General features: G+C 34.3%; 1 protein-coding gene and 3 non-coding genes across 4 annotated transcripts; all 4 read right to left on the reverse strand.

The window, feature by feature from the left end:
• Window positions 1-1,627: 1,627 nt before the first annotated feature.
• On the reverse strand, window positions 1,628-6,784 carry LOC117118624 (protein catecholamines up-like). The gene is made up of 3 exons (XM_033263269.1): window positions 5,722-6,784; window positions 5,143-5,357; window positions 1,628-4,122 (listed from the first exon to the last, which is right to left on the reverse strand). The coding sequence occupies exons 1-3, from the start codon at window positions 6,653-6,655 to the stop codon at window positions 3,868-3,870; spliced, it is 1,404 nt and encodes a 467-aa protein (XP_033119160.1). The 5' UTR covers window positions 6,656-6,784; the 3' UTR covers window positions 1,628-3,867.
• Window positions 6,785-8,213: 1,429 nt separating this feature from the next.
• Trnaw-cca lies at window positions 8,214-8,285 on the reverse strand. Its single transcript has one exon. It is a non-coding gene; the product is annotated as a tRNA-Trp (tRNA).
• Window positions 8,286-8,808: 523 nt separating this feature from the next.
• Window positions 8,809-8,880, reverse strand: Trnaw-cca. The gene has a single exon. It is a non-coding gene; the product is annotated as a tRNA-Trp (tRNA).
• A 389-nt stretch (window positions 8,881-9,269) lies between these two features.
• Trnaw-cca lies at window positions 9,270-9,341 on the reverse strand. Its single transcript has one exon. It is a non-coding gene; the product is annotated as a tRNA-Trp (tRNA).
• Window positions 9,342-12,419: the final 3,078 nt, after the last annotated feature.

Here is a 12,419-nt window from a genome sequence, read left to right on the forward strand (position 1 = left end):
TCTCTTATACACATCTAGATGTGTATAAGAGACGGATTGTAAGGTTACTACTTGTATTTTTCTATTTTTGCCATTTTTATTTAACTTCTTTCATCATTATGTATAATTGTGTTTTATATGTATGTGCACGGCCCCGGGAACAACCCTGTGTTGATCTGGGCCTCCGTGGTTTAATAAGTTGTCCATTCGAAATCACTCAATGTTGGCATAGTTCACAATCACATTTCCTAAACCTGGTTGGGCATTTATATTACTCAAAAGATGTACACGCTGAATAGTGTATACTAGCGTTGGGCAAAAACGCTCTTCAATGTAGGACCTTACTTTTAAACCAGTATGAAAGAAGAGACAACATTTGTCGGTTTTTAACTGAAGGATGAGTTGGAAAAATCATTAAATATATTATGTCATGTGGAAGTTGGTAGATTTAAGCACAATAGTTTTTGTAGTACCATAAATCATAACGTTACAAACTCTGCTGAAATGTTGCGTTAACGAACGTTTTGATAAACCTTCCACAACGTTCGCAAATGCTATGATATAATAAAGTTTTTAATTTGCTGGGTGGAGTTGCCTTAGGTTTTAAAAAAAGGAAACCAGTGTCTCATGGCTTTATGTTATGATTAGCCTACAGTAAGCCTACTTTCATGAAAATGAATGATGAAAAAAAAAATTATTGATTGTGAAATAATAGCATGCTAACTTTTATTTGGTACCTCTTAAAATATCAGTTTATAAACGACACTCGAGGATCTCATCAGTTATTTTACATGTAATTTGGCATCTTGCCACGAATTGTATATTGAGAAGATATAAATAATAAAAATGTGTCCTGGGCACGACATTATAAACTGCATCTGGTCGAGTCGTCGGCGACTAATTCCGACAACCCCATCTGGTGGTCTTTAGCGGCCGCCAATGGGAGGGTGGATGGACACCCAGCAGCACGAAAAAAACAGCTGAACAAAGGGCGGATGAACTCCTCGGAGCCAACGGCCAACCATGCCTTAGTTTAAGGAGTAGGTTTTTTTTTAGTTTCATAAAATAACTTCAACTTTCTTTTTCTCAAAATGTCCAACTCAAAGAAAAAGCCTCTATGCGCTTGGTGATTGAGGAATCCCCAAGCGCAGAGGCTTTTTCGCATGATGCGCTCTACAAATCCAACTATTATTATTATTTATTATGGACTAACATTTTCCAGAAAATGTTTAAATTGTATGATTAAATACATCCTCTGCAATGGTACCCCCGTCAATGACCTAGCCTGCAGGTGCACACATTCTTAGAGGGAAAGAACCAAAGGAAGATCGTCCAAAAAAAGGGAGGAACACTATAAAACGATTATACCAAGCTGAATAAAAAATCGATGACCACTGCCAGCCACACTGGCAAATTATGAACAATTCATGTAGCACGTGCCACCACTGTGTGATGGTGATATGGATGTAGGCCTATACCATTGTGTTCTTCAGAGGCCATGTAAAAAGGGAGGGAAAAATGTCTTTGACAGAACTACCTCCTAAACCAGCTGCAATCCCATTTGTTCATGTCTGCAATGCCAGTGATTCAACTCTGTTGAAGACTATGAAGTCACTCACTAATTTTAATCAATCCACTAAGAATAAAGTAAAGTAGCAAAAAGTGAATTATTAAACTTTATTGACTATTTTTTACTTACTACTATACAGCAGCATAAAAAATATCTTACAGAAACAATTTAAATTTCTTAAAAAAAATAGAGTAATAAACTAAAAATGCTGTTTAAAGGACTGCCCAAAATGATATGATCATTACAAGTCCCAATTGGTCATTTTTAACTGCATTTTATACCTACAAAATAATTTGCACTTTGTATTCAGCATAAAAATGGCATTCTTTCCTCCTTAACATAAATGTAAAATTTCAAAATAAACAAATTAATGACAGTATAATGTGTGAAAAAATTTTAAATGATTTATAGATATCTATAAATATTCTGCAAAAGAAAATAAAAAAAAAACCACCACCAGATTAGTTTTTTTTAGGAAATTCCTGAATTTTTCAGGAATTTTATGATTGAGTTATCAAACTCCTGTTGATCAAAAATAAATATTCACTTTCACATCCGAATAACAATAAAGGCAGACTTTCACATATTAATTATGACATAAAGTGCATTCTCTGAGCAATATTTCATGGCAAATTGACATATTTACGTTTGGTAATAAAATTCTTTGCTAATTAAGCATTAATATTATTTTTCACATCCTAATAACAATAAAGACAGATGCTTGCATATTAATTATGGCATTACAGTATATTCTTTGAAAGTGCGAATTGACATTTACGTCACATCGCTTCTTTGCTTAAGCCTGGTTGCCATAAAAATCGCTACAGCGTTTTCACTGCAATCCTTGCACTGCGTAGGTGTCCCCGACGCAATCAGGAACGCTTTCCAATTTAACTGATCAATCAACGTCGCCAAAGAAATCCCCGATAGCGTGTAGCGATTTTTATTTAAACCAGGCTTTTATTCTTATGCCATTTCAAATACCCCAAATAACTAATTACATGAATATTAAACTCATGTCCAAAAATTAGCCATGATGGTGAGAATTTTGGTTTTGTTGCCCAGATACACAATTCCATAATTATTGTTTATTCACAGCATATACACCATCAATAGTGCACAAAGCAAAAAACAATTATTATTGTAGCAAACAATAAAACTCAATATCAGCACTACTGGGCATTTATGATAAAATGTGTTTTTCTTTAAGTAAAATAATAATAACAACAACAATAAAAATAACAATAATAATAATAATAATAATAATAATAATAATAATAATAGTGGTTTACTTATGTCAACTGATATCTATTTTTAATAATAAAAATAATAGTAATAATTAAATTAAATTTTAATGGTGAAAATGATATTTAACAAAATTGCAGTTCTATGATGTGATATAAACAATCTGTGCCTGGAGGCATGAGCATGCAAGTGTTCTGACAATGTGCACACCATGATCTAAAACTGTAAATAAATATATAGGGTAACCCATCACAAAATGAAGGACGGTCTAGGATACAATTTGAACGATAACAAGTTAAATGCAAACCAGAAAAAAAAAACCCTAAAAAAGATAATTTGTGAGAAAATGGCTTAAAAAGTGATAAAAATCCAATACAGTAATTCAGTTGTATGCAGCTGGAATTCTTCAATCTGTGCCACAATGTGTTGATTTTAACATTTTGGTAAGTCAAAAGTAATTGCCTCATGCTGAGTAATTCCAATAAAACAATTTTAAAAATTTTTATTATAAAAAAATCTAAATACTAGATCTTTCAAATAAGGTACTGATAGTTTATAAATATATTTTTTCATTAGACTAGCAAGCATTTGACAATTTTTTCTATACCTAATTTCCAGTAAGTAAAGTAAGTAAGTGTAAGTTTTACCATAACTTTCAATTACGGTAAATTTTTTCTTAAACCACATTTATTGGACAAACATGGAAACAATTATGCAAAGTTTTGAACTTGCATTACACTCACCTTGGTACATACAAAATAATGCTCTATTATGTAACCTTTAACCTGAGGTCAACTTCAATCTTGAACCATTTAGTCATAAATTATCATTTAGTCTCATTCAGCCAGTCACTCTATGGAATTCACAGATATTCACATTAAGAGTCTGGATCAATTTTATATTTTTCACCAATACAATTGTAAACAATCTTCACCAATGAAATTATATATGGTGAAAACCTTTTATCAATGCCACATGGCCTGCCTCCCCAAAATACAAACACTTTCAATAAACAGGACAAGAATGTAATACCCACGGTAGGGTGTCTGGGTGAATGAGAAAAAACTAACAAGTTATTCAAACTCTGCTATAAGGATCATGAGAGCAATACCGGTTAAAATAGCAACAATTTCCATTAGTGATCGCATAACAGTAGATTCCTCTTCTAGTAATTCTGGAATTACTGAAACTGTAGCTATGTAGATGAAACCTCCAGCTGTAAATGGTAGAATCCAAAGCGTTGCTGCGTCACCTGCCCCTTCGGCTAGGAGTCCACAGATGCAGCCAGCCAATGCACCCACTGCCGTAACCAGTTGTAGATACATTGCCTGTAAGAACAAATTAACAATATATTAAATTTTGTATAATTGTATAATAATTGAAATGTCTCTAGGGAAGTCAATCAGTCCTGGACAAATACTCCATAAACAAGACTAGACTACACCACCATTTGGGTTCATCATACCAACAACTTTATTCAAGCTATCCACCTAGTGCGTCACAGTGATAGTGCCATCTATACTATTTTATTGTTTTTAATAATTGTATTTTATAGTAGTATTTTATTGTTTTTAATAATTGTATTTTATAATAGTATTTTATTGTTTTTAATAATTGACTCTGTATTATTTATATTTATTTATCAACTGAAATCTCCCAGTATATAAAAATGGAAGAGGATTTGAACCAGGGCCCTGCCCTGAATAAAAACTGTTTGGATGTTGAATGTGTATAGACAACACAAAACTCAACAGCCAATTTTGTGTGTAAATGTAATGTATTAATTCAAGTAATCAAGTGAAACATACAAAGTCGAAAGTATAAAAACACTTGTTTCAGAAAGGGTATAAAAATAATGTTTGTCCTTTGAGAGAATGAAAATTACTACTGACTGAGATACTGAGATATAACCTCAGTAGTATGTTGGGCTTTTTGACCAATTAGAGTATTAGGCTGGTCACTCCCTTTGATTGTATATTCCAATGTGCTGACACTGCTGACCACAACATAAACTTACTTTCAGTTTTCACTGAAAGTTGTCAGCTAATAAATTATTCCTACCAAACCTTATACATTAAGGGTAGGTACAGTATGCATAGTTGAATGCAGTGTAAAATTTAAAGTTAAAGTATTTTGATGATAAAATGTTAAAAATAAAAATTGAAGAAATTAAGATTCAAATATGAGTTATAGACACTACAACTGTCTTGCTGCTTCTTAGACTTGGTTCACACAGCATCTCTGTCCGCAGTATGTGACAAATGATGTCATATTACAACCAAATATGGGCATATTACATCTATTAGTCACATAAAATTTGATAAATGCTTAGCAATCTGTCTGCCTACCTTTCTCTTTGTACATCCTGACTGCACAAGGATTGCAAAGTCTCCGATCTCATGTGGAACCTCATGTAGGAGAATTGTAATTGTGGTTACTATGCCGACATTAGTGCTGACAAGAAACGAAGCTCCGATTGCAAGACCATCGGTGAAATTGTGGGTGCAATCAGCTGCGAGGTTGAGATATCCAGACACCTTGATCTCAACTTCTTCATGTTTTTCTGAAAAAGTAACATGATTGATAAAATAAGTGATTATACAAATAAATCACATTACATGAACTTATAAACAGGTTGATTATACTAAGCATATTATTTAAGCATTCTTATCTCAAGTAGTAAATATACCAATGTCAGAATTTGTCAGATTTTTTCTCAAAGGGATTAGCCCCTCCCCACTGAATGTTCAATGCAAGGCCCCACTGACCAGGATCACACAAACCAACTAATATTATTTGGATGTTTCTGACCATATTAATCTCATATTCATTTATACAGTATGTAAACATCTATATTTAGCTACATAATAGTTATGGTAACATATAATTCATCAATATTTAATTACATTTTTTTAATTGCTAGTTACCTTCTATTTCCTTCTTATCCTTTTTATCATCATCTTCTTTATCAACCTTTTCTTCTTTCTTCTCATCCTCTTTTTTCTTCTCATCCTCCTTTTTCTCCTTAGCATCCTTCTGCACAGGTGCTGGACCATGCGAATGGCCATGACCACCCTTAACCAATCGTACAAACTTCTCAACAACCAGGAATGCAACAATTCCACAAAGTACCCATAAGCCTACGCTCATATCGTGAGAGTGACCTTCAGAATCATGCGAATGCTCGTGGCTGTGACTGTGGGTATGACCATGATCATCACCACCGTGGCTGTGTGGGTTTACGGCATGCGGGATTAGGTGAAGGAAGGCATCGCCCAGTAGACCACCGGAGGCAAAAGCGAGCAGAACCTTGAGTAGCGGGCCTTGTGCATTGCTCTGATCTAGTGGGATTACAAAGAGGATAGCAAAGGGTGCAGCACTTATTAAGATAGTGGAACCAATAGCCTGCCACCAAATTGTACCCTTGTCCCTAACTGGTTTGCGTGGTTCGTCTTCATGATGATGATGATGATCTTCATTATGAAGTACTATGGGCGGCTGAGGTTCTTGTGTAGGCCGAGGTTCATTAGCTTCCTTTGAGTATCGACTTTTGAATGCTGCTTTAGGGTCAGCATCGTGTGCATGCCCATGCCCACCATCATGAGCATGTCCATGTCCACCTCCATGGGCATGCCCGTGCCCAGCGCTACCGTGTGTATGGCCATGTCCGCCGTGTGCATGGCCGTGGCCGCCGTGTGCATGGCCGTGGCCGCCGTGTGCATGACCGTGGCCGCCGTGTGTATGTCCGTGGCCGCCGTGAGAGTGTGTGTGACCATGGCCTAGGACAATGCTACCAACACAAAGTCCAATGAAAATCAGACAGACAAATCGAATGGTGAATGAATTAACAGCAGCCGTCATTTTTTATGGCAACCTGGTATTCCTAGTAATTTTTATCACCTAAACTTGTAATTTAGCACCACTCTTTGCAGCTAGGCTAGAAAGACACCCTTCCTCTCAAATAACCAATCAACAATACAAGGTGGTACAGTAAATACACGTGGCATGAAATAGAGGGCAGCATATATGTTTATGATGGCAACGAGAGGAGTCCCAATGAATACCAATCAACAATAATGAAAAAAACAAAACAAAACAAAATAAAACAAAACATTTTTGATTATTGATTGGTAGTCTTTCTGCAATTGTAGTTGGGCTATAAGTAAGTAAGTTTATTGCTTCTCTTATTTAACAGAGGCACAATCGTAAAAGATGTGCAACACTAACAGAATCAGTTAATGTGATAAACAGCATGAAAATACAAGAGCAGAACGAAATATATACCGGTATCCTATATGTATCCCGGTATTTCCAAACCCCACAGAAAATAATGTTTTTAACACTCCCATATTGATTGCATATCATATTCATCCAATCGACTTATATGCATGCACTTGACCAAGCGTAGTGCATTGTATCAGAGAATTAAAGGCCTAAACCAAATTTAACTTCAATTTGGTATACGGATACGAATTGCAGGCGAATTGCTCTATTTAGTATCCAAGTGTAAGGACATATGATTCTTCTTTCAGTGGAGGGCAGATCAGTTCGTAATGTGTTTGATTATGCGAAATTATGGTAAGATTTATATATATGGAGATTCTAATAATATTTTGTTATATTTGGTGATTTTACTTTAATCAGGGCTTAACTTACAGGCAGTAAGTTGTTAGTTGTTTGGTCGGAAAGATGTTGTAATTATATGCTTCCGTAGTTGCAATTTAAGTTTCATTGAACTTTTAATTTAGCCTATTGAATTGATTCAAGTCAAAGTAGTCATAAAGCTAAATAGTTTTCACAATAAAAATGTTATGAAAGCAACGGTTCTTAATAATTAATAATATAATAGACCTCCTACTACAAAGAGGTTTTTTTTGGGGGGGGGGGGAGGAAAAAGAAAAAAAAAGAAAGAAAAAGAAAAAATGATCGCCCAAAAGCGCCTCAAAGATTATTTTTGGGCGCCTAGAAAATACCTGAGTGTGATGTTATCTCTATCGGCCCCATTTTCGGCCCCACCTTTCGGCAAGATAAAAAAATATATATTTTAAATTTTGTTAAAATATTAAGTGCATGAGTGAAAAAAACTTATATAGTCCTATTAATATTAATATTATTATTATTATTATTATTATTATTATTATTAATTATATATTTCAAATATTTTATTATTTTACTTCGACATCGACAACAGAGAAACAAACACAATGCTGTACAGGGGCCCCGACAGGGCTGTGTCATGGATGAGCAAAAGTAACTATTCCAAAAACATTAGTAGCAAGATTGATACAATGATGGAGTAGACTATGATTTTATCTATAATAATACTTATTTATCATGTTAATTTTTCTATACAGCATTTACATGTATTAGAAATTAGGGAAAGTAAAAATAAAATAAGCCATTCATTCTACAAAAAAAATGACCCCGACGTGATTTGAACACGCAACCTTCTGATCTGGAGTCAGACGCGCTACCGTTGCGCCACGGAGTCATATATAGTTATGATAAGTCAGTAATCGTGTTGAGTAAAATACGTATGACGAAACAGGTTGTTATATTGTCGGGCGGTTAAGTTTGATCTTCAAATTGATACTTATCAGTGGGCTATTCCATTCATATTATCAAAGTGATGATACCGATAATTAATAATAATAGTTGGCGAATGTACGGCATTAATCTCCTGAAGCTGCAGACTGAATTTAGGTTCTGATTGCAAAACTACAATGAATAATAATATTATAACAAACAATAATTATTATATAAATATTAAATAATATATTAATATTATTGTTATTATTACTGTATAAGAACAAAATAAGAATCTTTCAGATACGCAAATTCAATCTGTAGTCTTCTTTATGATCAATTGATTTTAAAGTACAACAATAGAGAACAAAATATTGGCTTATTTAAATTATATTTTATTTTGCATTAAATTTATATCTAGAACATTAAGCATGTAGGCCTCAGCGAAATTTAAAAAAAAAAGCATTAATTTTATTTTATAAAATTAATGATCCCGACGTGATTTGAACACGCAACCTTCTGATCTGGAGTCAGACGCGCTACCGTTGCGCCACGGAGTCACATATATGATAAGTTAGTAGGCGGGTTGAGCAAATGCGTATGACGAAACAGGTTGTAATAATGTCGGGCGGATAAGTTTGATCGCCTTTAAATCAGTGGATTCCATTCAAATTATCAAAATAATAATGTACGACATTGCTCTCCTGAAGCTGCCGACTGAATTCAGATTCAGAATGCAAAACTACAATAAATAATATTATTATAACAAACAATAATTATTATATTAATATTATTGTTCTTATTAATACTCTATAAGAAAAAAATAAGAATCTTTCAGATACGCAAATTCAATCTGTAGTCTTCTTTACGATCAATTGATTTTAAAATTATATTTTATTTGGCATTAAATTTATATCTAGAACATTGGGCATTTATTTTATAAAATTAATGACCCCGACGTGATTTGAACACGCAACCTTCTGATCTGGAGTCAGACGCGCTACCGTTGCGCCACGGAGTCAGATATACAGTATGACCATGGAGGTATTATTGAGAAGGAGATCACTCGGCAACAGATCCCTTTGACGCGACAAACCTATGTGTTCCCCGCTTTTGGATCGCGCGCGGGCGTATTACCCTATAATTCACATTTTTTCGTTAGCAACAACTTGCCAACGACATGCACTTATACCATAGAGATCTGTCTCTTATACACATCTATGTCCCGAGATGTGCGTCCTTTTGTTGAATTACCTTGTTAAAACCATGGAGGTATTATTGAGAAGGAGATCACTCGGCAACAGATCCCTTTGACGCGACAAACCTATGTGTTCCCCGCTAAACAGTAGCTGTCTCTTATACACATCTAGATGTGTATAAGAGACAGCTTTAGCATAATGCGCTATATAAGCCAAAATTATTATTATTATTATTATTATTATTATTGAACACGCAACCTTCTGAACTGGAGTCAGACGCGCTACCATTGTGCCACGGAGTCAGATATTAGTACGTTACGAACGGAAATCAAAATATTTTATGTTAATTCTAAATCGGTATGACGAAATTTGTTGCAATGATATACAAGATACAACGTCAGGCGTTGATGATGACGAGCCAGTTAATATACCGTATTATATTGTTCACTGTTGAAAATCACTGATTAAATAGGATAATTCCTACACACCCACTCCACTTACACCATTACGCGTTACCCTCTCCCCAATCACCCCATAAACTCTGGAAGAAAAAAAAAATCCACAGCACTTGTACAGCAACAAACGTATTCTCTATTAGAGCAAAGTTATATTTTTAAACGTCAATTCACTTTAATGACGTCATTATTGACCGGAGTTTATTTGCCATCTAAATTATAATAATCCCAAAGAAATATGTTTAGATAAAACTGAAAACATTAAATGCATTTGAAAAATGAAACGTTAAGATATTGATTTAAGCGTCACTAGAACATGTTCTGATATGGCGATAACACCTACTATTTCAAAATACAGGTATCCCCCTCCAAAAAGACCCCTCCAATTAAAGACCACCTCCAATTAAATATCACTATTCTGCGGTCCGGCTTGAATTCCTATCTTTTAAGATTAGCTGTTCCCTCTATTTAGAGACCATGGAAGACCATGGTTTTGATGGACCCAAATGAAAATTTTCCCACCGATTAAATACCATAAAAAGTAACTAAATAAATAGAGATATTAATGCTATTTTTTCTTTATTAAGTTTTGTTATAGGGCTTAAGGCATAAAAGTATTAGCCAATGCACATCATAATAAGATGTTTTGTGTGTGTGTGTGTGTGTTTTGTTTATATTAGTAAAGATAACATTAGTTGCGGTGTTAGTAATATTTTAATGGAAAGTTGCTCAGAACAAATAACAATGATGATGACATACGGTAATTAATATCGAAATATTGAATCAAGACACGATGGCGTGCATTTCGATACTTGGAGTAGGCCTATGTTCTATGTTGTTCGTAATATTGTAATGGCGATTTAGGTAGGCCTATAATACATCCTTAAAGACAACTTCGCTCTAGCACAAAACTGCTTCTCAATCATTTTATAGTTTCAACCAAATCATATCGAGAGCGATCCTTTCAACATGCAGTGCCCAAGCTTTGAAATCAGCTACCAAAGAATGTACGGTAGTGGATTGCACTTGCAAAAACTCACCTATTTATTAAGAGCTTCGCTTAGAGACTTAATAGTAATTTGCGCTATATAAAACCTGATTATTATTATTATTATTATTATTATTATTATTATTATTATTATTCTGACAGAACTTGATGTGTGATATGAATATACACATCAAAATAATACACAACATAAGATGATGTTTCGTGTATTAGTATACAGTGCTCTATTAAATAGGCCTATAATGATAGTTTTAGAGGACAATGATGATGGCATTCGTTAATTAATATCAAAATATTGAATCCCGACACGATGGCGTGCATTTCGATACTTAGTGTAGGCCTGGAGCAGAAATGAGTTTTTAAAGAATCAATAACAACATACAGTAACTGGAAATTCATTTTAAAGCACTTGGAATAAAACGATCTTTTTACTATATAATTTATTAATTTCCCTCTAATTAGTAATATAAGATCATTTTTAGTTCCTCTCTATAATTAGAGGGATTCTAAGACCAAAACTGCTAAAGACAACTAAAACACTGGTCCCAAAAGTCGTTTTAATTGGAGGAGACCTGTATTTGATATTGTTTCTCAAGTTTACATAGGCCTAATTGGCATATAAACAACCGTCCGTCGTTGGTAAAGAAACAGATTTGAGAATATCTGACTAAAAATGTGTTGCATACCAACCTGCAGTCGTGGAGCCAGCGGGGTGGGTGGGGATGGGATCCCCTCACCTTGTCGTACAGGCCTGGACCCCCGTCTTCCGACGCCACGACGAGGTCGTCGCGCCAAAAATAATAATTTGACTATCCAAATAACGTAAAGAGAACAACGTGAAGTGGAATGACACATCATCATACAGAATAAACAAAAATTGGCTTAAATGATAATAGGCCTATATATTCATTTCCTCAAACACAAGAGGTGGATAAAAGCCATTAAGGAGCAAGGTTCCTATAATGTATGGGAACCGTACACACACGCCACGAAATAACAACATTTTGTTAAGTACATTATAGTTCGGTTTGTAGAAAATATTAAAAACAGAACTGCCTGCAAAATGTTAGATTTTAACGAAAACACGGCAAATGTACATTTGGTCGTAATAACAAATTCAAGGGTCTTACTAGAATTAAACATCATATGATTATTGAATTCAAAATATAACGAATGTTAACCGCAGCATTTAAAATTGACTCAAAATGTTTTATGATAGGCCTATACGACAATATTGAGCCAAACAAAATCTGGATTGCTTACTTTGAAAGTTTATATTTAGGCGAATCTTTCTCACTGTTTTATGGCAATATGATAGCTAAGACAGTTTTGCCAGGCTGTGGCGATTGATTTGATTTGTTTGATATCAGTGGTAAGTGTGATCTTCAAAAAATACTTTTCAAGAAAACATAGTAACACTATATATATATATATATATA

Source organism: Anneissia japonica, unplaced genomic scaffold, assembly GCF_011630105.1.
Source record: "Anneissia japonica isolate Jap-2015-1 unplaced genomic scaffold, ASM1163010v1 scaffold376_len1572418_cov194, whole genome shotgun sequence".
Taxonomy (NCBI): Eukaryota; Metazoa; Echinodermata; class Crinoidea; order Comatulida; family Comatulidae; genus Anneissia; species Anneissia japonica.